The sequence below is a fragment of the Centropristis striata genome, chromosome 12 (genome assembly GCF_030273125.1).
Source record: "Centropristis striata isolate RG_2023a ecotype Rhode Island chromosome 12, C.striata_1.0, whole genome shotgun sequence".
Lineage (NCBI taxonomy): Eukaryota > Metazoa > Chordata > Actinopteri > Perciformes > Serranidae > Centropristis > Centropristis striata.
Genome location: NC_081528.1, coordinates 33,083,183 through 33,110,690, shown reverse-complemented (window position 1 = coordinate 33,110,690; position 27,508 = coordinate 33,083,183). Strand labels below are relative to the sequence as shown.

Here is a 27,508-nt window from a genome sequence, read left to right as displayed (position 1 = left end):
GGGCAATAATTCAAGATAACGCTGACATGACAGTGACATTGACTCCAGAGTTGATTTACATCGTCTCTAAGGTGTTGAACTGACACGTCTTTACTTTACTTCACGTGTTTACTGAAAATAAACCCCACTGACCGCTCACCTGCTCATTAAGGGAATAGCTTGACATTTTTGGTAATTCACTTTCTTTTTCAAGAGATAGATGGAAAAGGATTCACTGTCTGTCAGGTCCATATGAAGCTACAGCCAGTTAGCTTAGCTTAGCATAGAGACTAAGAGCATGGGGTAACGTCTACCTTTGTTGGGCTCACCTGTACCTCTAAAGTTCACTCTATTAGCTGTATAAAATTGTAAAAATTATGAATATTTTTTTACAGATATTAAAGTGGTATCAATATTCTCAGGCTGCACTGACAAAGGTTCTATTCAGATTTTAAATAAAGCTCTGAATGTCACTTATTTTATGAAAAATTTGTATTTAAAAAAAATAAATTAAAAATTTAAATAAAGGCATTCATTGGATTGAATGAGTTAGTCTTTTTGTTTATTAAATCAATTTTGTTTTACCCATCAGTTTCATTTAACTGACTTTAGACCACTTGTTAATACAGGTATGTGCTGACTGTTGTGGGCACTATGTGGGAAAGCAAGAAGTTTTGTGTTTGGCTGCAGTGAAAATCTTGTTCTTGAAAGACTAAAAGCCAACAAATATGGATTGAAGCTATCCTTTCGCTATCCAAGTCAGTCGGGAATAATCTTTCACAGCCACCACTAGAATCTAATTCTATAAATAGTATAGACAAATTGTTATATGCAACTGTGCAGAAATGCTGGGTTGAATCAGAATGCATAGACATAAAAATAAAATAAAAAGCTGTGCACCATTTGACTCAGCATAATGAATTAAGCGCTGAAGCCCTGCAATATTGTCATCTATGTGTCTGCAAAAAAGCTGAGTGTATTTTCCTGATACTTCCAACTGTATATACGGCATTCACGTATATCCATATAGGTAAACATAGGGTCTGAACCTCAAGTCATGACAAAAGAATTTGGACTACTTCTCAGGAATGTAAAATAACTGTCATCAAAAACTGTTAGGCTGTGTTTTCCTCTTTTTGAAGCTGAATCATGTATTCCTGGTGGCTCAGTCCCTCTATGAACACAGAAACTAGTCATTATCGAGCTGCAGGCGAGGTGCAGGTCAGTCAACTTGTTTTTCTCATGGGCAGTGTGGTGTTTATCATCTCGGTGGCCAGCCATGACGCAGTCAGTTGTGGGAGGCAGATAGTCCTGCTGCAGCCTCTCAGTGCAAACAATGAGGAGACAAAGTTCAGGCATGAGGAACAAGCAGCAGTCCCAGCACTCTGACTGACTTAATCAGACTCAACCTGTCTCACCCAGACACCCTGCAATGCAGTGAAATTGTCCACTAATCTGCATTGTGCTTTTCTTCTTCTCCTGTGCATAAATACTCTCACCTTGTCTTCTCTCAGAGCCTTTAACATCCATTTTCTTTCTCTCCATTTCTGTGTTCTTTCGTCTCTGGCACTCCTTCGCAACCTGAAACATTAAAGAACCTCCTGTTTTATTTAGTCATATAGACTGTGTTGTTTCAAGAAACAGTGAAATCGTTTTTCTTTTGTCTTAACTCGTTCTCTTCGTGCTCCTATCTTTCTTCAGATGTCCTGTTTTTAGAAGACTGAGGGAGGAAGCGGAGAAAAGGAAGAGGCCCTCGTGGAATGAGCTAAAGGGGCGCAAGAGTGACGGGGAGTCGTCTGGTGATGCTAAACATTCAGCTACACATTCCCGAAATCCCAGCAGAGAGCAGCCCGAGCCTGGGCTCATTAATCCTGCCTATGAAGAAAGTGAGGATGGTATGAAGTCATTTTATCGTACTAAAAACCACCATCAGCGATTCAGTCGCGCGAGTCTGTTTTCTGAACAAATAAGAGCGTATGTACAAGGGCTGAATGATATAAAATCAAATATTTATATTGAAGTTGTTAAAAAAACATGAGTTATTATTTGATTGTGTAAAAAAAGCAACTCTACCGCAACTTTCGACAGTTGCATTGATGAATTTACTATTTACTGAATTTACAGTCCCTCTGCCTTACTCCCCACCACCATAAGAGACTACTTTGACTCAAGGAGAGCGGGTAGCTAGCTAACTAGTCAATACATATACATATAAACCCATACACGTACTTATGTCTCTCAATGTATTTGATTGAACCCGTTATTGACATTAGGCACAAAAAATAGATATTTTAATTGGTTGAATCCATGTGTTTCTTTAAAAATTAATATTCGAACATCAATTTTGACAGCCCTAATCAGTACAGTCTCTCTGTACCCACAAACAAATAGGACTATTTAAATCTCTAGAAAGTATTTGAGTAGGAGGATTTCAGTAGGAGGTTTGTCAGACTGTGGTTGTGAAGCTTATCGGTTGAAAATTAATAGTTTCCTGGCCGAGGGTGTTGCAGAAAACCTAAATCCTTCTGTCGGGATGGTTGATCAAACAACCAGCTGGGAAACTGTGATGTTTTTAGCCTGGAGCTTTGATTCTGAGTTTGTCAGGTGAATCATCAGCCAAGTCATAGGAACATCCACAGATGTGGTAACCAGACAGTCTCATCACTGGGAAAAACCCTTAAAAACAGCCTGCAAGACACAACCAGGGGCAAAATTCCACTGAAACACAGTTGCCAGGCAACTGGTCCTCAGTGTCCGCAGAGAAGTTCCTTTTTTAATCAAATGATCTTAAGGAAAATACAGTGAGCTGACACATGGTTGTGTTAATGTGAACTCATGGAGGTTCTACTATATCATCAGATTAATTCATGCATATGTAATAGTTGTGAGATAAAAAAAAAAGATAGGCAGCTATTGAGGAGTCAGCTGTAGCATGTGAATACTTGCCGATCTGTGTGTTCAAATCAGATCCAAGATACTGTGTCCTCTCCGGTGCATTAGAAGTATGTAACAGGGATAATAACAGGTTGAGGTCTGTTCTGCTTCGGTCTTTAGTTTTCTATCTAATGTTACTGTTCGGTGTGTACTGTGAAAACAAAGGTCACTTAAAGTTCAAAAACTGGTTATTGTTTGACACAGCGTTGTGCAATTTTGTGCATGTCTCTACTGGTAAAGGTTTACTCCAGAAATGTTGTTGTTTTGCTGAGAGTTAGATGAGAAAATTGGCACAAACATGGTAACATAAAATTCCCCAAAAGTTGAGATGAAAACATAAATAAAACATAATACAATGATTTCCTAATCCTCCTTGACATATATTAATTCGGAAACTGTACGAAGATGTAATACTTCTGTTTGTATTTATATTTTACAAAGCGTCCCATTTCTTATGGAATCTGGGTTGTATGTTAAATTAAGGTTTATTCTCTGAAACTTCTAATTTACAGAGACCCAAAATAATTTTTTTTGTTGTTGTCATTATTACATAATAATCACTGAATATTGTTCTGCCTACCAGTGTCTCCCTCGCACTGTTTTTAAACATAAACCAATTGCAACATGGGTCATATTTTCATCGTTTTATATACACTTTCTCCTACACTTTGGCAGCACTACAAAGAAGTCACACAAGCAATCGGGTAATCAGAGAAGCTGTAAACAAGCCAACAGTAGCCAGATGTACTGAACCACTTCATTTAGTTGGTGAAATAGAAAGTGAACCTGAAGGAATCCCTCTTTGCAGGGGAAAGTTAGGTGCTTGTACAACATTAACTATGTTATGAATGAAGTGTGAGTCTTTTATTGGTCAAATGTAGGTTAACACAGGGTCAGTGGTGCAAGGAAATACATTTGGCAATAGAAATGGGTCAGCTTAGCAATAGAAGCACTAGATAAAGCACTGGACTCAACAGCAATAACACCAGTCATATAAAGAATGGAAGAAGATAAAAGTGACAATAAGATGTAAGAAGAGATGGACATCATAAAACAAATACTATATACAAGTTTATCCAACAGAACTGCACAAATAGTCAGGCGGCTTAGCCAAATAAAGGGGACGCGTCGGACAAAAGCACCAAATTTTTTCCACATGCTCTCTATGTTAATATGTGAAATGTGAAATGTGATGTATCTTTTTTTATGAGAAATGTAACTTGGTGATCATGTTCCACTGCTGTCTATAAATGTGTAAAATTCAATAAAAATATTGTGGGAAAAAAAAAAAAAAGATATGAGACAGACAAGCACACCTGATATGATTAGGAAATGTTCCAACGGTTCTATAACTGACGAGACGAACTTGAAGAGTGCAGTGTTATAACTGTAACTATAAGCACAGTATGGCCATCGAGAGCAGAGTATCTGCTTCATAAACCTGATTAAACTCTGTTCTCTGTCCCTGGTCCCAGCAGACAACACCCCCCTGCGGTCCAGTCTGGTGGCGGAGGCCAACGTGGTGGAGCTGTTCAGAGAGGAGCCGGAGGAGGAGCTGGGCCTTCGCATCGTGGGGGGGAAAGACACGCCGCTGGGGAACATCGTCATCCAGGAGATTGTCCGCGAGTCTCTAGCAGCTCGTGACGGCAGACTGGCCCCAGGGGACCACATCTTAGAGGTGAGGGAGAGAAAACAAAATGAGCAGAGTCAAGTATTCATCTTTACTTCAGCACAGGGATTCAGACAGGTCCCTGAGGTGCAGCGAGACACGGTTCAGTTCAGCATATTTTTACATAAACACTTTGTCATTTCATTCTCATAAACACGGGGCCTTGAAGCAAGGAAAGTAGATATTCAAGACAAACAAGTTAGTTATGTTATTGACATTAGGCTCAAAAAAAATATATTTTAATTGGTTGAATCCATGTGTTTCTTTAAAAAATTAATATTCTAACATCAATTTTGACAGCCCTAATAAGTACAGTCTCTTTGTACCCACAAACAAATAGGACAATTTAAATCTCTAGAAAGTATTTGAGTAGGAGGATTTCAGTAGGAGGTTGGTCAGTCTGTGGTCGTGAAAGCTTATCGGTTGAAAATAAATAGTTTCCTGGCCGAGGGTGTTGCAGAAAACCTAAATCCTTCTGTCGGGATGGTTGACAGCAAGACACAGTTCAGTTCAGCGTATTTTTACATAAACACTTTGTCATTTCATTCTCATAAACGCGGGGCCTTGGAGCGAGGAAAGTAGATATTCAAGACAAACAAGTTTTAGCTCCATGGCAACAAGGTGTGGTTAATATTCCCAGGCTAAACATGTCGGTGTTGGTGTGAGCAGCTTTGCCTGGCTGTTGTTGTTGTTGTCAATTATTGACTTATCACCTTTCTGTCTGGGAGGGTCAGTGTTCAAACATGAGTGAAGCATTACCTCCCGTCAGGCTGATTATATCACAGCCGTCTCTCCGCCAAACAAAAAGACACAATTATAGACATGTTGAAATAGATTTTCTATTAATTAATAATAATGCTCACAATAGAATAGGCCCTCCTGGGCTGCCTGAGCACAGCGAGGAGGTTGCTATTGAACATACACTACTCGGCCTCCTCTTTATGCAGCTGAATGTCCTATACCAGGTGGGGTTTCTCCTGTAAATAGGCTCTGCTCAGTTTGATCCTCCAGCAGCTTTTTTCACAGACACGGAGAGATACTGAACTGTGTAAATTAGCATCATTGCTGTTGTAACCAGTCATTATACCATGGCTATCAACTAAACAGTTGTTGTTGTTGTTGTTTTTATGAAACAAAGAGATGAGATTTCTGCTAGTTGTTTTGCCACATCTTAGTTTTTTAGTTTTCATAAACAATTCTTCTGAAGAGTTTTTTCTTGATTAGTAGAATACTATTTTGCTCTATAAAACATCAGAAAACGGTGAAAAATCATATTTTTATTAATCCTAGAGCCCAATGTGGTGTCTTGTTTTGTCCGACCAACATTATGTCCAATTCTACAATTTTCTATAAGAACCTGAAGTCATTAAATGTTTGGCATGTTGGCATGGCTTGAAAAATGATTTAAACATTTAATTGATTATCAAAATAGTTGCCTTAGTAAAAAGTTGGTTTATTTTCTTTCAAATTACTAATCGAATATAGTTTAATTGTTGTAGCTCTAGTTCCACTAATATATATTCCAATTTTAGAGACATTTTATAATCTAAATATCAGAGGTCATTGTAACCCATGTAAATAATAAATACATCTCTGAAGTACATTTGAGTAAGGGTTATTTCCAGTAACAGTTTTGTTTTCCACAGAGGAGAAGTGCAGAATATAACAGAAGGGTTTAATAAGTTATGGTTTCCTCTCTTCTAACAATGTCCTCCTCCTTGTATTTCTCCCCTCCGGTTCTCCTGGAACCTTGTACTCCTGTAAACCGAGCTCGTAGACTATTTCAGCTTCGACTCTGGCACCTCTGCTTCAGTGTGTCCTCCAAAGTGTTGCTTTCCCTCCAAAGGCAGCCAATCCCAAACCTGGAAATGAAAACAAAACCTCGCAATCCGACAGGCTGCCTTCAGGATGTGAAACATTAGCTGCAGTTTTTTTTGGGCGTTGTAGAAAGCCTTGAATCAATGCATTGATTTAGTGAAGGCCTAATATTACGGGCCATATTAGTCGATAAGTTATATTGAGGGAGACATCACTTTGACAGGCTCTCAGAAGAACCAAGCTACTAATTACAAGTAATTACTATTTGTTCTGGTTCTTTTTTTTTTCAACTCTCTTTATTAATTTTCTCATTTTGAACATAAAACATAACAGTCACACATCCACTATACACATTTACACGTACAGTGTCTTTTAAATTATATTAACATATATATCGCAGTATGGAAAAAAAACAGATAAAGGGGGTTATTTTAAGAAACAAGATTGTACTTATATATATTAATATACCTAGACATATATACGTTCGGAAAACCAAACAAAAAAAGAGAGAAAATAAAAATTAAATAAATAAAATACAAAGTAAATTAAAATTTTTTTTAAAAAGGGTAATGTGGTTCTGATGCAGGAAATTCAGATATGATTCAAATCCCAATTCAACTGTTGGCTGATGTTAACACAGTTTTCATGGAGTATAAAACAACATGATAGTTGTTAGAAAAATAGCTTGAGGAAACCCTGAAAATTAAATAATCTGACTCCAACACCAAAAATCCTCACCTGTTTTCTCTGCGCAGTCATTGATGGGGAATGATGAGCAGGAGACGTCCAAGTTCTCAATTTAACATCATTTTATTACAATACGTCAAGAAATGTGTAATATTACAGAGATCTCCGGGTCCAAAACTCTTCGTGTCCCTGATACACACAGACGGGTTTCAGTTGGTGAAGTCTGAACCTCGTCTCTCTCCCTTCGAACCCATTAAATACTAACAATGTTTACTAAACATGATGGTAGATTTCTTCCAGGAAGTCCCGCCTTCTTGATCCGTTGATTCGCCAGTCTTAATCAATACAGGGAAACATCATGTCACCAATAATCTTGCTGCCCAGAACAAGGCCGGCAAATCCTCCTGCCTTGTTATGTCTTACAGAGATATAACAGGAGCCAAAGGGTTTTCACTGTCTTACATGGATTCTAAAGTCTAAAAAATATATAACAGACAATAATATTCTTTGTGATTATAGAATCTTGCCATGTCTCTACACTGTCAATCAATATGTGCTGTGTGTGAGTCTGAGTGTGTGCTTGTGTGCGTGCGTGTCTATGTGCATGTGTGTGTACATACAGATGTGTATGTGGGGATGGGAGGGGTGGGTTTTGTCATTTTTATTGTCTGTTTTTATCCTTATTTTTTGTAAAGCACTTTGTGTTACATTTCTATGTCTGAAAAGCGCTATATAAATAAAGTTTGATTTGATTTGAATCTTAATCAGTTTAAGCAAATTAAATATATGTAATTAAAGTAATCACAGTTTCTAAACCAACATTAACACACAAACATAATCATGTATCATAATCATATTGCCTGATTAATATATAAATGCATAGAGAGGGAAATGGTACCAAGGTTGACCTTAGATAGTTACCTGCGTCACGCACAGAGACAGAGAACAGAGAACAGAGACAGACAAAAGAAGCAGAATAATCAAATTATTTAAACAACATAGTTAATCTCACTTCTCTGTTGTTTCTCCTCTGCAGGTGAACGATGTCAGCCTGGCTTCGGTCCCTCACTCCCGGGCCATCGCCGTGCTGCGGCAGCCGTCCCTGCTCAGACTCACTGTGATGCAGGAGAAAGGCTTTAAATCGAGGGACCCGCGCTCTGACCCTTCCTCTTTCACCACGCCCAATAACTCTCAGCCCTCTCACAGCCCGCACGGCAACGGTACGTCCAATCACAACCCCAGCTCGGTCCTGCAGGTGACGCTGGTGAAGAGCCAGCGCTCCGAACCGCTCGGCATCAAACTCATCCGCAAGTCTGATGAGAGTGGCGTTTTCATCCTGGATCTGCTGTCGGGTGGTTTGGCAGCCAAAGACGGAAAACTGAGGAACAATGACAAAGTGCTGGCCATCAACGGACACGACCTGAGACACGGGACACCTGAGAGCGCCGCCCAGATTATACAGGTGTGTTAAAGCAGGAGTTCTCAACCTTTTTGAGTCGCGACCCCCAATTTAACATGCATGTTGTCGGCGACCCCCCCTCACTGAACACAATCTCACAGTTCAGATCAGACAAACTCAGTTGATACGACCAATTTTGGACAAATAATGAAGCAGACAACAACTAAAATATCTCTCTGTCTGTGCATTTATATATTTTTTTGTAACAGTCAGCTTCAAGCCAGAGACTCCTTGTAAAGTAATAACTTGCTTATTTGGGATTTGTCAGAAAAGACACAAAATTACCCAAAAAATAATCAAATTGACCAAAAAAATTACATAAAATTAAGCAAAAAAGGACTCAAATTGACCACAAAATGACAAAAAAGGACCAGAAAAAGACACAAAATAACCAATAAAAGACACAAAATGACCAAAAAAGACACAAAATTACTAAAAAAATAACCACAAAATGGGCAAAAAAGACATTAAATGACCAAAAAGACAAAAACACCTTAACACATGAACACTTTAACACAGTGGAGACAGAGCTGATTTCCAAAATGATTTGACGACCCCCAGAAAGGTTCCCGACCCCAATTGGGGTCGGGAACCCAAGGTTGAGAATAGCTGTGTTAAAGGACGAAAGATGTGATTATGATTATGTTTATTAGCCCTTTAACTAGAAATCACACTCTACTTTATAACAAGACATTTTCTTAAACTTGCCATAAGTTTAAATCAATCAATCAATCAAATGTTAATTACATAGCACCTTTCAAACAAATGCAGTGTAATTCAAAGTGCTGTACAGATTGAAAACAACAACAACAACTACAGGTGCATCTCAATAAATTTGTATCTCATTGAAAAGTTTATTTATGTAAGTAATTTAATTCAAAAAGTGGGAATAACACATTATATAGATCCATTACACACAGAATGAAACATCTTCTAATTATAATGATTATGGCTTTCATTTAATGAAGTCCTACAATTCAGTGTCTCAAAAAATTAGAATATTAAAAAAAGACCAATTTCAAAAAGTATGTTTAATATGGAAATGTTGGCCTCTGAAAACTTTTTCTATCTATATGACTCAATACGTGGTTGGGGCTATTTGACTTAAACTACTGGAAATTGACTTTTCCATGATATTCTAAAGTATTGAGATTCACCTGTATATATTTAAATCTAATTTTTATTGAAAGGAAATGGAGACTGAGATTGAAAGATTGATTCCCATTTGTTCAGGCTGCTATTGGTTTGAGTTGATTTCAGTGTATTGAAAAATTAAATTCTTGGACTAGTCTGAACTCATCTGTATTTGTGCATTTAAGGAATCACGGACAGATTTTAGGGATGGTTGCTTAAAAGCTTTGCAATAATGAAATGTGTTTTAAAAAGAAAAATCAAACCAAGACCTGAAACACAAAGAAAAGAAACAATAATCAGACACAGACGTTTATAAAAAGGATAGTGGGAATTATTTAATTAATATTCTCAAAGATTTAAATTTTTCAGATGTCACTAGCTGTCGACAAAAACAGCTAAACAGTAAATTAAAATGTATTTCTAAAAACTTTGAGGCAATAAGTAGGCAATGCAGTGACGAAATCAGTGCTGCCAAGTTTGACAATGTACTCACAAGAAGAAGATCTGTCTCATGTGTTACTGTCAGGATTCATCAAATTGGACAAAAACTTGTTTAAATAAAAGTTACCAACTGTAGCTTTAACTTGGCTGTGGTTAGTTTTCCACAAGCACAAAATACTTCCAGAACAAGTCACTCCTTTCAGTTACTTTTGCAGTGATGTAACATTAAGAAAACACGTCTGAAAGCCTCAGGCCTTGTTAACTTAGAAGTTGCCGCATTTGTTACACAACACAACGTTAGTAAGAGCAAACAAGATGCTGACGATCCTATGAGTAGTTGGGGAAACTCATTTTAGGGCTGGTTTTGACTAGTTCTGAAATAGGGTAGGTTTTTTTCTTTTTTCTTTTTTTTTTTGCTCACTAAAGGCATACAGCAAATTTACTATATTTGTACTTTTTAATAGCACTGATAAAAATTGAAATTTTTAAATCTCTGCAATTTGAATTCTATCCTGAAGTTTCTATGAACTGACTAACACATTATGGTGTGAAAAAGGATCAGCAGTTACACAAGTTATATACTATTCAATGCACAAAACATATACTACCAGTGGCGGTTCTACACAGGGGCCTCCAGGGGCCACTGCCCCTGTGAAGAAGCCTTTGGCCCCTGCTGTGGCCCCTGTGTCAAATTAATATTTAAATTATCAATTTATAACGATGAACAACGGAACAATTCTAGCTATTTTTTGTTCAAACAATATCTCATTGTGCACAAAAGGAACCCAGAATGTGTCCCTTGTATAATAGTTTAATTGTGCAATAAAAGCTTGTGTATATAAAAGAAGATCATTCTCACTGGACTGCACTTTCAAAATAAAAATAAAGTAATTGTGCACAAAAATGAGAAATGTCATAGTCGTACAAAAATAATTATTGTTTGCAAATCTCATTGTTTCAATCAGTGTATTTGTATCTTCCAAATATACTTAAATTAGATTTTTAAATGAGCTAAAATAAAGGTTTTGAATGCCTATATATCATCTCTGCCGTTTTTTAATGTGCCCCTCTGATTAAACACTGGCCCCCAACAGTAAAACTGGTCTAGAGCCGCCACTGATACTACTTCCAAAATTAACACCAACTCAATCAGTGATCATAGAGTTATAACTATGGTATTAATTAGCTCTTTCTGTGTGCGTTTAGGCAAGCGAGGTGCGTGTGAACTTCGTGGTGTTGAGGCCTGCAGAGACTCAGGAGGAAGGAGGCAGCAGCAGAGAGGGACAGCACAGCCGAGCAGCCAGGAGGCCGGAGCCGCAGTACTTCAGGCGGCGCTCCACATACATGAAGGTAAGACACAACATTTCACTACTTTTTGAATAAAATATGTTTAACCAGATGTATTTGGTCGCTTGTGTAAAGGTCTCTCAGGTTCGTAAATTGGAAGCCCAGAGAAAACACACACCGGAGAAATGTCAGGTCTCAATTAGGGGTGGGCGATATGGCCCTGAAAGATATCACAAGTATTTTCGTGATAACGATATACTTGACGATATTTCATAAAAGCCCAAATTTGGTACCTCTCACACATTCTAATGCCACTATTCCATCATATACACTGATCTTAATCATTGCCTATTTTAATTAATTATTATAAAGGAGAATAAGGGTTCTCCTATGATTGATTTAAGGCATCTTATTTTGACATTTTATTTTATTATTTATTTATTCTTGTAAATTCTGAGGTGGATTCTGTGCTTTTATTTTGAAAGCGGCATTGCTTAGCGACAGGAAGTAATAGTATCTTTTTGTGATTAAAACCAAAACAACTTTAATTGTTAGCTAATATTAGCTCGCGGCTAACGAACGGCATAATGCAACAGTGTGTTTGGACCATTTGGACCTCTGACAAAACCGGACAGGTTGATAAGATTTAGATTGGCGCTCACACGCAGATGCACACGGAGAGTAGGTAGACACTGCAGCTTGCTGTATTCAGCGCGTGTGTTTAAATGTGTGAATGCGCGCGCATGTCTTGGAGGAGGATGGCGATTGAAATGTGACGTTAGTGCAGCACATGATATTATAGCGGGCCGCCACGGTTTAGGTAACTAATGGGAAATCCTTACTCCACTACGTCAAGAAGAAAGAATGTTGCCAATATCGTGATATGCATTTTTTTTACCCATAAAAAAAATATACCGGTATAATCGTGAACGATACGATATGGCACACCCCTAGTCTCAATGCAGCCTTTTATGAGTCACAGGTGGAGTTCTGCAGCGCTGGACTCACAGGATCACAGTCAGAATGAGCCCCGATCTCATCATTCACATTTTCATTCATCTGCAGAAGTTGGACTTAGACGCAAACCGAATCTTATTGGCCAGTTTCCTCTGACATGGACAGGCCAACAGCTGTTCAAGTCCCTATATAATATAACACTTGCCAGCTGATGGCCGCTGGATTTCTAACTTCCTGTTACACCACCAACAACAATTTTTTTTCATTTATCCTTTATTTATTTTCTCGAGGAATCATTGAGGGCAACCCCTCATTTGCAATGATGTCGAGAGTAAAGAGAAAACACAAAACAGAGAACAGACAAAACACAAAACAGAGTACAGACAAAACACATGCAGAAACATTAAAAACAGTTACAGTGAAAGGCAGAGTTATTGGTTATCATAGTTTAGTTATTGATTATCATAGTTTTGAACTGGCCCATAGTTATAATTGTGTTGGGTTTGAGTGAATGTTGTAAGATGTTCCAGGTAGATGCAGCAGAAAAATTGAAAGCAGTTTTTCCAAATTCAGTATTTGTCCGAGGAACACTGAGCATTAAGCATTAATCGCTAGAGCGTGTTGGATAGTTCCTATGTGACCAGTTTAATAAAGAGCTGAGGTTTGGTGGCATGTCGCCTATCAAGACTTTATAAATGAAAAGGAACCAGTCCATGTCTCGTCTCACAGATAATCACAGACAATGTTACATTTACATTTAGTCATTTAGCAGACGCTTTTATCCAAAGCGACTTACAGGAAGAGTAAAAGCAAACAATCAAGGTATAGTGCAATAAGAGCTATTAGTGCATCAATAAGTGCTAGTGACAATCCTTTGAGGAGTAGAATTATCGTGTGGTGCTAGGAGAGAAGATGCTCTCTGAAGGTCTTCAGGAGTGTTGTTTGCAGTTTCTTACAAACTTTCCATGTTTCTGTTTACACAGCGTAATTGTGATGATCGCTCCTTTGTCAGTCACACTCAGTTGTACCATACACTGTCAGTAGGAAGAGCAGCAACCCCCCAGTCGGGGGTGAGAAGCTTTGAGAGCAGACACCTGCGTCGGTGAGCGGAGATGAAAGCTTCTCCGGGGCCTCCCTCTGTCCTGATCAAAAGGCCCTGGGTGCTGCTCCCTCTGCCGCTACGGGGCCACTGTCTTGTTGTTTTTTGGTTGTTTCTTTGGGTGGCGGAGGATCAAAGCTGGTAACAGTTAGCTTTCGCCTGCAGAGTCGAGCCTTTTTGTCTTGCTGGGGGGGGATGGGTTCCCTGCTGGGGGGAGGAAGAGCCCCCTCCTCCCCCCAGCTTCCCTTGTGACGGTTTACAGACTCCAGAGAGAAACGAGGAGGCTGGAGGAAGCTGTCACTTTCCACACATCTTTTCCACTACGAGAGCCTCGTGTTGATCCTCACACGTTACCTCCAGCCTTACCTCTCAGCTCCTTCTCAAATGTTTCACATTTGTTTCTACGAGTGGTTTTGTAAGAGGAATCAATTAAGTCAAAGGATCCTGGAGAGGCTGAAAGTGTGTGTGTGTGTGTGTGTGTGTGTGTGTGTGTGTGTGTGTGTGTGTGTGTGCGTGTGCGTGTGCATGTGCGAGAAACAAAATGAGATTAAACAATAATTTGTAACACTTTATATTACGGAAGACACATTCACCTTGAACTATTGATTGATTGATTGAGAATTTATTCAAACACAAAATAAAAGATGAACATTTGAAAACAAACGAACAACAATAAATACAAGACAACAACACAAAATGAAACAACAACAAGACTCAACACTTATTTGTGTTCAAAAGGAGTGGGAAGAAGCCAAAGCTTATTAAATCCCTTCTCCCTATGTTAATTTACTATATTCAGTTATATAACAACAATAATATTTATATATATGTATGTATAACACATACTAATGTAGTTTATAAACTCATTATTACCATTATTAACACACATAACTTGTTATTAACTTACAAACACATAAGTACACATACACCCATGTAGTCATAATGAGACAACAATGAACAACATTTTGCTTATTAGTCTGCATATTAGTAGTATTTTGGTTACTTATTGGTCATTATAAAGCACTTTAATAATGCCTTATCTTCCCTTAATAACACTTAATAAATATGGTCTATTTTCATGTAACAAAATAATGCCCAAATAACTTAAATTAGGTATTTCTTGGAAGTAATTCACTCGCAGTTTGACCCTTATTATAACTTTCTTACATACTATTGATAAGCGGTGAATAGGAGGTTGTTCAGGGAAAATTCCTAGTTAATGACGTGGTAGTTGTAGAATATGGTTATGCAGAATAAGGCGTTGGTAAGTGCTTCTTAATGACTAATAAAAGAGTCAATATGCCTTTCATATGAATTGTAATAAGCAACTGGTTGTTGTTGAATATGTGTATCGTGTTTGAATTTGTGAAACACCGCATCCTGAACAAAGCCAGCTTTACTTTAAAAATCCATACGGTGATGTTGATCAAAATATTTCTTATTGCTTTGTATTAATCAGTTTCGTTGTTGGTACAGGATCCTCCAGGTGGGTTTTCCAGCCAGGAGAAGATTGTGAGCCTGAAGAAGGAGCCTCGGCTCTCCCTGGGCATCACCATCGCCGGGGGGAGAGACTGTCGCAGCCGTCTGCCCGTCTACATCACCAGCGTGCAGCCGGTCGGCTGTCTGCACCGAGACGGCACCATCAAAAGAGGTACAGAGCAGAATCTGTGATCTGTGTGGTTATCACTTTTGATAAGGAATAAGTAATAGAAGATTTAGAGTCTTTATAATGTTGTTAATTTTGATGAGGGCTTCTTTGGATTTTATCATTTGTTTATAAAATGTCAGAAAAGTTGTATAAAAATGTATATCATAGTATAGTATTAGATTAGATTAGATCAGATTAGATTCAACTTTATTGTCATTGCACATGTCACAAGTACAAAGCAACAAAATGCAGATAGCATCTAACCAGAAGTGCATTAAACAGTAATTGTGAATCATATTGCAATATATACAGGCATGAATTTTATAAAATATGCAGTATATATAGGTATAGATTATATAATAAATAAAATAAATAATAAATGCAGATCTGACTGTACATTTGTGCAAGTAGATATATATATACATATATATACATACATATACACACATATATACACACATATATATATATATATATAAATATATACATAGTAGTGCAAATGAAGGATACATCATGTTCATCAACATTATGTGCGCTGTATGAACATGATGTATCCTCCAAAACTATAAAAAAAACATGCCATATTATAGTTTGTCCAAAAATGTCGTTGATCATCGTAATAGTATCGTATCTCCAAAAATATAAAGAAAACAACTGCCATACTATAGTATGTTGAAAAAAAGTCAAAAAATGGTCCAAATGCAACGGTCACAAAATAGTATGTTCATCATGGTTGTAGTAAAGTTTGCCCAAAAATATTTTTAAAATCACCATATTACAGTATCTCCAAAAATTGAAAAAAAAACCATCCCACCATATTATAGTATGTTGAAAAATGTGAAATGGTCATAGTGTAGTTTGTCAAAAAATGCCCCCCAAAAAACACCCTCTATAGAATAGTATGTCCATAATGGTAATAGTGTAGTATGTCGTCAAAAAGTAATTGTGTAGTGACATTAAAAATGTTATTACTATACTACTATTACTATTACTAAAACAGTGTTTTTTTCCTCCCAAAATAATTTTTCCAATTTATTTTATACAGAAACAGAGTTAAGATGTTTGTTTTTTATTTAGTTTAGTTTACCCCCAATTAAAAAAACAAAATAAAAACTCCTCATGTTGATAACAGAGACCCTGTTCAGTGAAATGTCTCTGTCCATGTTCACATCGTCCTCTGTGTCCTCAGGAGACGTTCTGCTGAGCATCAACGGCGTCGATCTCACTCAGCTCACCTACAACGAGGCCGTTTCTGTGCTCAAGGCTCAGACGGCTCAGTCACAGGTGGCCCTGCGCGTCATCCAGACGCTGTCCGAGGACCCGGAGGAGGACATGGAGGCTGCAAATAAGGACGAACTGGACGATATGGACGACCCGCGAGATGACGCCCTCAACTGGACGCCGCTGTGGACTCGCTGGCTGGGATTACCCAGGTAGAGCCTGAACTCCAGTCCTGCGTTTTGATTGTATCCCGTTGATTGTGATGTGAAAGAGTCCACTCTGACTGACCCCTTGTCGTTTCAGTCCCATGCACTGGTGTCGGGACATCGTCCTGCATAAGACCAACAACGAGAGCTGGGGCTTCAGCATCGTCGGCGGCTACGAGGAGAGCCACGGCCAGCAGCCGTTCTTCATCAAAACCATCGTGCCTGGAACACCTGCTCACTTCGACGGACGCCTCAAGTAAGTCTGTGGCCTAGAGCAGCTATTCTCAACTTTGGGGTCCCAAGTGTTCATGTGTCAATGTGTTTTTGTCTTTTTGGTCATTTAATGTCTTTTTTTTGGTCATTTTGTGTCTTTTCTGGTCATTTTGTGTCTTTTTTTGATTATTTTGTGTCTTTTTCTGGTCATTTTTTGTCATTTTGTGGTCAATTTGAGTCCTTTTTTGCCTAATTTTATGTAATTTTTTGGTCAATTTGATTCTTTTTTGGGTAATTTTGTGTCTTTTCTGACAAATCCCAAATTAGCAAGTTATTACTTTACAAGGAGTCTCTGGCTTGAAGCTGACTGTTACAAAAAAATATATAAATGCACAGACAGAGAGATGTTTTAGTTGTTGTCTGCTTCATTATTTGTCCAAAATTCGTCGTATCAACCAAGTTTGTCTGATCTGAACTGTGAGATTGTGTCGCCGGTTCGAATCCCGGTACTGACAGGTCTAGGACTGAAGTGCCCTTGAGCAAGGCACCTAACCCCCCTGCACAGCTCCCCGGGCGCAGTAATGTGCTGCCCACTGCTCCTTGCATGGTGTGTTTATTTGTGTGTAAAAAAGGATGGGTTAAATGCAGAGGTTGAATTTCCACATTGTGGGATTAATAAAGTAATCTTCTTCTTCATGACGTAATCAGCTCCTGCATCCTTTCATCACTCTTTAGTCTGTTTTCTAAATCAGGTCTGGAGGAGCTTTTTCACAGATGTAATAATAATAGTAACACTATTTACAACACCATTAAAACAGTGTTTACAAAGTGCTAAACATGACGCAAAAACACCACAGTCACGTAGTCGGTTCATAATGTGCTTTCCTTGGATTTGTCGGATATGGCATCCCGATTTTTGGTTAGTGTTAATGAATCTTGTTGTCTCTCCAGTTAGACATTTTGTCTCTTTCTCTCCTTCTTTACTCTGGGATGTTTGTCTTTGTCCAGTTGCTCACCAGCCGCATTCAGAAACATCATCAACACCCCCACCTGCTCTAGTTATAGATGTGGCCAAACAGACATTAACCCTTTGGAGTTTTGGGCTAATTTGGCCGTTTTCATTCTGCTTCTATATACCACTTAAGCCTTAATAGGGCACTCATTGAAATACTAGCAAATTCCAAATTTCAACCCTAGAGAATATTGGAGGATATTACATACTGCCAGAATGTGTAAAAAAAACATGAAAATAATATTTTGAGAAAAAAGTTTACGAGATTAAAGTGGCAAATCTACGAGAAAAAAATGTGTAGATTTACGAGATTTAAAGTGGTGAATCTGGGAGACAAAAGTAGCTTTTTCCCCACTTTTTTCTCGTAAATCTGCGACTTTTTTCGCATAGATTTACCACTTTAAATCTCTTAAATCTGCAACTTTTTTTCTTGTAGATTTGCCACTTTAAATCTAGTAAATTTGCAACTTTTTTCTCGAAAGATTACCTGAAGTTACCAAATATAGTTATTTGCCTGATAAAGGGTTAAACAAAATGTTTACCATGTTAATAATAATAATAATGACTTTATTTATATAGCACCTTTCAAAAACGAGTTACAAGGTGCTGTACAACAGAAATAAAACATATCAAATACAATTAACTGACAACAACAAAATAAAACCACAAGAAGAAATTACAATTAAAATCACCATTCACAACAAGGTAATCATACAACGATTTTGTCTTTTTTTGGTCATTTTGTGTCTTTTTCTGGTCATTTTGTGGTCAATGTGTGTCTTTTTGGTTATTTTGTGTCTTTTTCTGGTAATTTTTTGTCATTTTGTGGTCAATTTGAGTCCTCTTTTGCTTGTCGCCGACAACATGCATGTTAAATTGGGGGTCGCGACTCAAAAAGGTTGAGAACTCCTGGTTTAGAGGAAAGCTGACAGCAGGGCTCGACGTTGCTTTGTTATGACTTTGTGACGTCGTGAAGAAGTCGTATATAAAGGGTTAAAAGGACTTTGTACTAGAGAGCTGGCAGGGTAAAATCAGTTCAGTCAGTCTCTGGTTAATGTGTAGATCACTTCAGGGTTGCAGTGCATGTGTAAACGGGTATTAGTCTCCATATTAATGATTCTCTCTCCCTCTCTCTCCAGGTGTGGGGATGAGATCGTGGCGGTGAACGGAGCCACCACAGTGGGAATGAACAATTCATCACTCATCCCCATGCTCAAGCTGCAGAAGAATAAAGTCACGCTGACTGTGGTGTCCTGGCCCGGGAGCCTCGTGTAGCCAAACACACCTGCACATTCACTCTCTTTTCTCTCCGTCACCCTCCTGTAATTGTTCAGAGCACACACAGATCCTCGCCCTGCTCAGCTGCATTCTCCACTGGGCCACTCGCTGTCACTCCCACAGTTCATAGTGACGTCACGGCGTCGTTCAGCCTTTTCATCGGTTATGTAAAGCAGAACGTGTGTGTGTAAGAACCGACTGTGTATAAAAGGAAGCACTCTGTCAGGCACCTGTTTGTTCCACTGTCCTCTGACACTCAAAGAGCAGATGATTGCACAAAAATGGGTTTAATCAGGGTGCAAAAATGACGACAATCAGTGAATTATCCCACGACAAACTGAAATATGGTTGTTTTTGAAACACCTTTTCTTCTGAATACTTTTTTATTTTTTTTGCTTTCCTGTTAAATAATCATCTGTGTGATTCGTATGACTTCATCCAAAGGTTAAATGTAGCGTTGATGATTTATGTAGGCAGTTGTGATGAAGAACTATAGTTGAACAGATGATATAAACAGATGGCTGCTGACTGTATAGACTCATGCCAAAGAAAGGAAAATAACCCTGTCCTGAAGCCTTTGTACCACTAAACTTTACTGACGTTGCTCTTTCAAAACGTGCAACAGATTATGATTAAAATTCAAGTAAATTAAGTCTAAGTGACATTAAGGATAAAATCAACAGCTGCAGCTACAACCAGAGTTTTGCCAGGGAGGTTGTTGAAAAGCCAAAGAAAAGACCTGCAGTCACTTTTGGTTTTAAAAAAGTGGCTTAAAGAGTCAGAATATGCAGTTTATACTGTTAATAATGAAGGCCCAGTCCCATCTATTCTGCACCATAGAAGTTATCAGTAAAATATTACTCACTCCTAAACTTAATTAGAAACCTGCATATACCGTTGAATCAGAATTGCATTGTTAGGAATCAGCATGAGTTTTTTTTTTTTTTTTTTTAGCAAATTCTAAATCCTGCAACAGGAAATAAACTTTTATGTTGTTAAAAACTGTGAGCTGGTCTATAGAAGCAAATAATTCTAATCAAAAGTGTTTGTTAATCTATAAATAAGGCATTCAACAGACAGTTAAACAGTTCTGTGTATTTATTTTGAAATTATATAATCCTGAATTACTTTTTAATTAGCAGGTGCCTTGTAGACATTGAAGGACAAACCAGAATGTATACTTGCCTTAAATTTCCACTCAAAATGTGTTTCCCCTTCATTATTTCCTCTCATTGTCACCTGTTGATAGTAATTTCAAAGGAGAACGGCCTTGTTCAGATGAATTTGTGTTACCTCGTTCTCTGTGTGAACACATTCCTTGTGGCCTTCCTTGTGTCTTAATTGAGACAAGACTTGTTGAATAATTCAGAACGTCGTTTCATTTGTTTTCGGGGCAGAGTGGCTGATATACAGTATATACAGTAGGTAATGTGTGTAGTAGCCCGTCCACTGTTTCATTATGTTCAATAAAATCATAACAAATCAGGTTGCTCTTATGTCTTATTGTAGCTTCTAACTAAAATATTGGCACTTTAACTTATGGAGGCTAAGCAGTTCTGGCAAGATCCCACAGAAAAGTTTATCAATGGAGCAAAGAGCAGAGTCCAGGCAGAGGTGGAAAGTACATTTACTCAAATGCATGAAAAGATTTTGGGGAAACATGTTTCTCACAGGACTGACGTGACACACGTGATCTTATAGAATATGATGCATAGGTGTAGATTAAACTAGCCAGCGGTGTTAACCCTTTATCAGGCAAAGAACTATATTTGGTAACTTCAGGTAATATTTTGAGAAAAAAGTTGCAAATTTACTAGATTAAAGTGTCAAATCTACAAGAAAAAAGTCACATATTTAAAGTGGCAAATCTGCGCCAAAAAAGTGGGGGAAAAAACAACTTTTTTCTCCCAGATTCACCACTTTAAATCTCGTAAATCTATGCATTTTTTTCTCGTAGATTTGCCACTTTAATCTCGTAAACTTTTTTCTCAAAATATTATTTTCGTATGTTTGTTTTTTTTTACACATTCTGGCAGTATGTAATATCCTCCAATATTCTCTAGGGTTGAAATTTGGAATTTGCAAGTATTTCAATAAGTGCCCTATTAAGGGTTAAAGTGGTGAATCTGGGAGAAAAAAGTGTTTTCACTTTCACTTTTTTCTTGTAAATCTGCTACTTTTTTGGCGCAGATTTGCCACTTTAAATCTCTTAAATCTGTGACTTTTTTTCTTGTAGATTTGCCACTTTAATCTATTAAATTTGCAACTTTTTTCTCAAAATATTACCTGAAGTTACCAAATATAGTTCTTTGCCTGATAAAGGGTTAAGGAGTTGAAATGAAATCAGCTGTGAAGGGGCTTCCTTCTGCATCAATGGGAAAGATTGACACCATGTGTTTAGAGGAGGTATCATATTTAACTTGCTTTAAATTGCTAAGAAGTGTGAGAGTTTAATGACAATTTGTTATAGATTGATTGCACATGGCAGATAAGTGAACTGCTGTTTTTTTTTACAGCAAATTACATTTTGGATTTCTCTTTGTGAAAGTGTTTTCTAGGATTATTTGATTCAGTCAAATCTTAATATACAATATTTAGTCTTTTGCACAGGGAACTACTGTTTTTCCTATATACTCTGTTATATTCTAGGGGAAAAAACAATAATCTCATGTGGCTAAAGTCTAAATGATAACAAAAATATGATAAGACAATGTCTGTTGTTTGAGTCGTGCAGTTTTTCTATATTGTATTGCTTTGAAATGATTTCTTAGTTTAAATATCTCATATAAATGATACATTTATAAAGCAAGAGAACGTTAACATAAGAATAAGAAATATATTTAGTAATTTTTCAAAAATCCATGAAATAAAATTACTATATATGCAATATAGAAGTTGCAAAGTTGCACTTTTAGATACTGTCCTGATTCAAAGACTTTGGACCAATCAGGACGAATATTGTACAATTTTTCTTGACTATTGCACCGAACATACTAAATACTAATATATCACAGTTAAAATAGTCCTCAGGAACAAATGGGTTACTTAATTATAAGACCAAAGTAAAGCCATCACTTATAAAATAATCAGAAATTTGAATAACTGTGCAGATTTATTTTTTTCCACAATATTTTTATTTTATTTTCAGTTTATAACACTTTGACATACAGCTTTTATATTCATGTATCGTCATTCAACTTCCATATTTTAAGATAACTGCATTTACATAGACAGAAAAATAAAAACAAACAAAACATAACACTCGAACAGGTTTGCTCCTCCTGTTAAAGAAAATGCTAATCTATATACAATTGAGTATCGTTTGTAATTGGTGTGAATTAAAACACACATATATAGAAAAGCAAAATGAATCTGACAAGATCGAAATCTGCATTATCCACAAAGACGAGTTATCCACTTCTTCATCCGTTAAATCTAAGTCTTTAATGTAGTTAATGAAAGGGCTCCATATGTCCTCAAATACATGCCGTTTACCCTTTAATATGTAAGTTATTCTTTCTAAAGGAAGGCTTGCTAACATCTGTCTTATCCATTGAGTTGTACTTGGTCTATAAATCTTTATCCACAATAATGCAACACATTTCTATGTTTTAGCATAAAGCAAGCTGAGGTCTATAAATGTCCGCTCATTCCTACTATAGTTATGTTTCTCTGGGTATAAGCCAAACACAAAAAGTTTAGGGTCCAGTAAAATTTGTTTTGAAATAATCTTCTCAACTATAGCTCTTACCTCTTCCCAGAATATTTTAATACTGTGCAGATTTAAGATGGTTTATAAACACCTGGTGTGTACGTTGTTGTACTTCACGGTGTTGAATTTGGTCGTCTTCTAATGGGAAACTTGGAAGTGGCGTGAAAACACAGAGACAAGATAAACACTGACCAACAATACAATACATCCTTTAGCTCTCTGTGTCTCGCACACACACACACACACACACACACACACACATACACACTCTGTTTGAGCTGCGGTACCTACAAACAAGAAAGAGGCTGTTTGTCTTTCCTGGGATCAGTAAACATCCTCAACACAAACAAGTTCCTCTGGAGTGAGAGAGGAGAAACTCACACCATCAGGGCAGCTGCACTCTCACTCCACCTCGGCCTTTGATGTCCTTCAGAGAGAGCTGATAATGGAGGCCCCTTACATCTTAATTCTTTTAATTGGAGCAGGGATGTAACAGGTTGCTGATACTTTGCTGTCATTGTCTCTAGTTTGATGTGAACTAAAGGCAAATTTAGAGGAAAATCATAATCCAAAACAGTTTTTTTGTTGTCTTTTTTATGATTTGTCTTGTTCTGTCTTGTTATTGACTGTCAGTCATCTACGAAACACTTTAAAATGCACAAACCTGTATGAGAGGTTTTATACAAATCCAGTTTGATTGATACATTGATAAAATATGACATTCATTCTGTTGCTTTGCATCTTTTTGCTTTGCAGGAAAGCCTTCTTTCGGCATGATCAGAATATACAGTGTTAAGCCTGTTCACCAGCAGAGAACAATGTTTATTACTATACAGAAATGTACATTTTTTAGTTACTTCTTACCTCAATTGCCCAGTATACACTTTTATTGTGACTAAATGTGATATGTTACATTACACTGATGATGAAAAAGTGACATAACTTACTACATAAAAAAAAAAATTATAGCTTTTTAGAGAAAAAGACACTGAGGCAGTCAATAAATAAATATGTGTGTATAGAGTATTGTATTGTAATGTATATTTTATATATATATATATATATATATGTGTGTGTGTGTGTGCATATACATACACACCTATATGCATATATTTAAAAAATAAATAAATGAAAAAAACTGCAAAAAAAGCTACTACACTCACTTAATAGTTTGTAACTGATTACATTACCGCAGTAAACCTCCCAACACTGGATACGAGTACACGTGTATTTGCTCTTTTGTTTTTAACTGTTGCTAAGAAACCAATGACTCTTTAACTCTGCAGCAGCTTGCTAACCCGAACCCTCTGGCCACTGCAGTCTAAAAAGATCCCTCCTCCATCTCGCCCTGGGCGGGACAGCGAGGCATTTGGTTCAGGCCACAGCTTGCACTGCAGCCTCAGGTCCTGTCTGGTCTCCACATGGCGGCTTTTAATCAGTGACTTATGAGACAAAACCACACCAGACCATGTTTAAAACTTCTCTTCAGACTCATTTGTGGATTTTAAAATGTGTTGCCTCATCATCATGAGACAGATTTATGAATTGGGTCATTCGAGGCGTTATTTGTGCTTTGTGGTTAAAGAAAATAAAGCTAAACATGTAAAGAATGCTACACAGCCAGAAACCCTGAGCACAGCAAGCTTGTGTGTTTGTGTGTGTGCACAAGAAGAGTCTTTCCAGTCTTGCCTGTGTAAATATGCTTAGCCCCAGATGATCTTCAAGGGCTCGCTTGTTTGTACCTGCCGTGTCGTTCTGCTCGTCCACCCAGCATGACACCCTGTAGCCCAGGATCAGCCTCTCTGAGATCAAAAGACCTCAGTGATTCTTATCAGATAATATTCTTGTCCGCCTTCCCTCCCCTTTGAGTCCAGCCTCCTCACACTGTTGACCTGAACCATGCACACTGTTCCTTATGGCCCTTTGGCCTTTCCTCTTCTTATCACCGCGATGGCCAGGCCATGATAAGGCAGGTCCAGCCTCGGGACAGAGAGGAGGGCACTGTCCAACTCTTCTTAAACTACACAGTTGCATAACTCAGACACTTCAGGCCAGTAAAGAGGTTATCTCAGCTCTGTGCATGTGGTGCTGTGTTTTACACACTCGCGAAATAGGCACAGGTGAGACATCTGTCACCGAGCACGTTATATTGAACATAAACAGTGAATAAATAAAGTGAATAAAGTGTCTAAATCGTTTTGGCACCTGATCTTTTTGCTGACATTCTCTTGGTTCAAAGAAAGTTTTTAAAGGGACAGTCCACCTCAAAATCAAAAATACACATTTTTCCTCTTACCTGTAGTGTTTTTTATTAAGCAGGATTGTTTTGGTGTGAGTTGCACTTGTGCAATGATTCAAATGCCCCAGAACAGCAATGTCTCTTTCCAGAAACATGACCTGCTTACTAAAGATAATCCACTGACCTTTTTGTCAGCAATTTCACTTTGGAATGTTTTCCGGAAATAGAGACTGATGTTGAGTTTTTTATATGTAACATTTTGGTGTTTAGAGCACAACAAGCTGAGTGCAATCTAGTTCCATTATATTCAAGAGTAGGCCAATATCACCAATATTGGTAACTCACACCAAAACAATCAATATTGATAAATAGCATTACAGTAAAGAGAAAAAAAAAAGTATTTTCAATTTTGGGGTGAACTGTCCCTTTAACACTGACACGCGTCAGCCGTGCATCTGTCTCGTGTTGCATGCATTTATGAGTATGCAGGCTGAGCAGACAGACAGGGAGGACTGGTGTCCAAAGTCACGACCCTGCCCTGACCTGGACGAAGGAAATGGTCACGCTGCTCGAGACAAAGCAGGGCAAAGGAGAGTCTGAGGGGCTGGCTGGTCGGCCTCTAACAATGGCTCCGTGCTCTAAGACCGCGGGCCACACAAAGGCCAGAGAAACCCCCTCCTTCCCACTCCCACATTGCAATAGAGCTGGCATTTCACACTGGCCTGTGAACAGCCATTCAATCAAACTACTGTTTAACCTGACCCCTGGCCTACACAGAAATCAAGATGAGTATGGCGGGACGTGCTTAGGTAACTGACCTCGCTGGCCTTTTTTCTTAGTGAACCATCACAAACAACACCGTCTTTACTTCATTTAATATCATATTACATTACATTACATTACATGTCATTTAGCAGACGCTTTTGTCCAAAGCGACTTACAATAAGTGCATTCAACCTGATGGTACTAGACATAGACCACAGGAATCAAGTAAGTACATAACTTTAAGAGCTAACTGTCATCGCTAAAGGAGTGCTATATGTTTATTAATTCCAATCTTTAAATGCAAGATGTTTCCTATTTCGTGATCACTGCTTGAGATTTCTGTGAATATTCCTTAAAAGCGTGTAATCAATAGGCCACCCAATAAATAATGTGTCTAGTGATGGGTGTAAGGGGCAATAGCTCCCTGGGGAACAAGAGACACTACCAGACCCTTCGTCTGGGTCAACTACCCTCGAGCCGGGGTTGAGAGAGGCAGCCACATGACCCTCTCGCTTCTCAATGGACTGCTCCTCCCCTCTACCTGTACATGGCTCGGATCAAGGTGTGGGGGCTGCATATCAAACAGACTGGGGCCTTTGATGTGGATGGAAACACAAACACTGATTTGAGCAGAGTCGTAACAGCTTATTTGTTCCCTTTAGTCATTCATTGAGCTGCTTGTTGAATGTGTATGTCTTCAAAGGGTTGCAGCATGCACCAGCGGTACAGTAGCCAAGGAGGCCCTGAGAGCGCCCTGGCCTAGTGGTTTGTGGGAAGGCCATCTGGCTTCCTGTTCCTTAGATTTGATATTGATTTATTGGCTGTACATGGGAAGATAAGGGGGCACCAGCTGCCAGAAGTTCTCCTCTGCATCCTCACAGACAATGGGCCTCCTGGTCATCCACATCCTGGCTAAATAGGTGATGCATCATTCCTGATTAACTTTTGACAAGCCAAAGAGAAATAAGCGACAAATAATAGGACATTTTTGCACATATATCAAATTAAATTGTTTCTGAAATCATCGTTTTGGGGATTTCTTTTTTACTCCCTACAGCTGTTTTTAAAAGGCAGAAACAAATGCAAAACACTGTAAAATCAGTGCACATGGACTAATATCAATCCCACATTAGTATAATAATTCATGCATCAGGACTTGACACCATAATCACACAAATTAACTTCTTAAGGCAACACATTTACTGCAGATTTGACAATTAAAAGTAGGGCTGCATGACTTCTAAATAATCATGCAATTATTTTGACTGATGCAATTGCAATGTGACTCAAAATATTTTGTAGAAAATGATCCTTCTTGCATCATTAATCGTATTTTCTACTGAAGAATATATTAAATAATCATGGTGTTATTTTTTCTGCAAGGATCTGTATACAACATTTGTAGAGCACAATTTCAAAGCCTACACATCTCTACAGCAACATAATACTTCATTCAGAATATTGTTTTTACACTGCACCTCCTGTGATTTAGTTATTGCATTAGTCCATATTGCAACTTCAATAAAATTTCAATTAACTGTTTGGCCCTCACTTTAAAGACTGTATTTAAGTACATTCACTGGTCTGCAGGGCCGAGATAACTGCAGTTTCAGTGTTTGTTGTAATAAAGACTGTTCCCAGTAATGAGGTGCAAAATTGCATTTATTATTCCTAACAAACCCTGACAACCTTTCACAGTTTAACCCATCACAGAAACCATTAATTCAGAATGAGCCTCCCATGCATAACA

At 38.0% G+C, this 27,508-nt stretch overlaps 1 protein-coding gene across 3 annotated transcripts in view; it reads left to right on the top strand.

The window, feature by feature from the left end:
* lnx2b (ligand of numb-protein X 2b) overlaps positions 1–19,430 on the top strand; it is a 29,321-nt gene extending 9,891 nt beyond the window's left edge. For 2 of the 3 annotated variants that reach the window (XM_059346572.1, XM_059346573.1), the window contains exons 3-10: positions 1,681–1,874; positions 4,389–4,591; positions 8,124–8,549; positions 11,328–11,471; positions 14,941–15,115; positions 16,302–16,545; positions 16,637–16,795; positions 18,904–19,430. In XM_059346572.1, the coding sequence (XP_059202555.1) occupies positions 1,681–1,874; positions 4,389–4,591; positions 8,124–8,549; positions 11,328–11,471; positions 14,941–15,115; positions 16,302–16,545; positions 16,637–16,795; positions 18,904–19,039 (1,681 nt within the window). In that variant the 3' untranslated portion in view covers positions 19,040–19,430. The remainder of the gene's footprint in view (positions 1–1,680; positions 1,875–4,388; positions 4,592–8,123; positions 8,550–11,327; positions 11,472–14,940; positions 15,116–16,301; positions 16,546–16,636; positions 16,796–18,903) is intronic. The other variant, XM_059346574.1, reaches the window with a different exon arrangement.
* Positions 19,431–27,508: the final 8,078 nt, after the last annotated feature.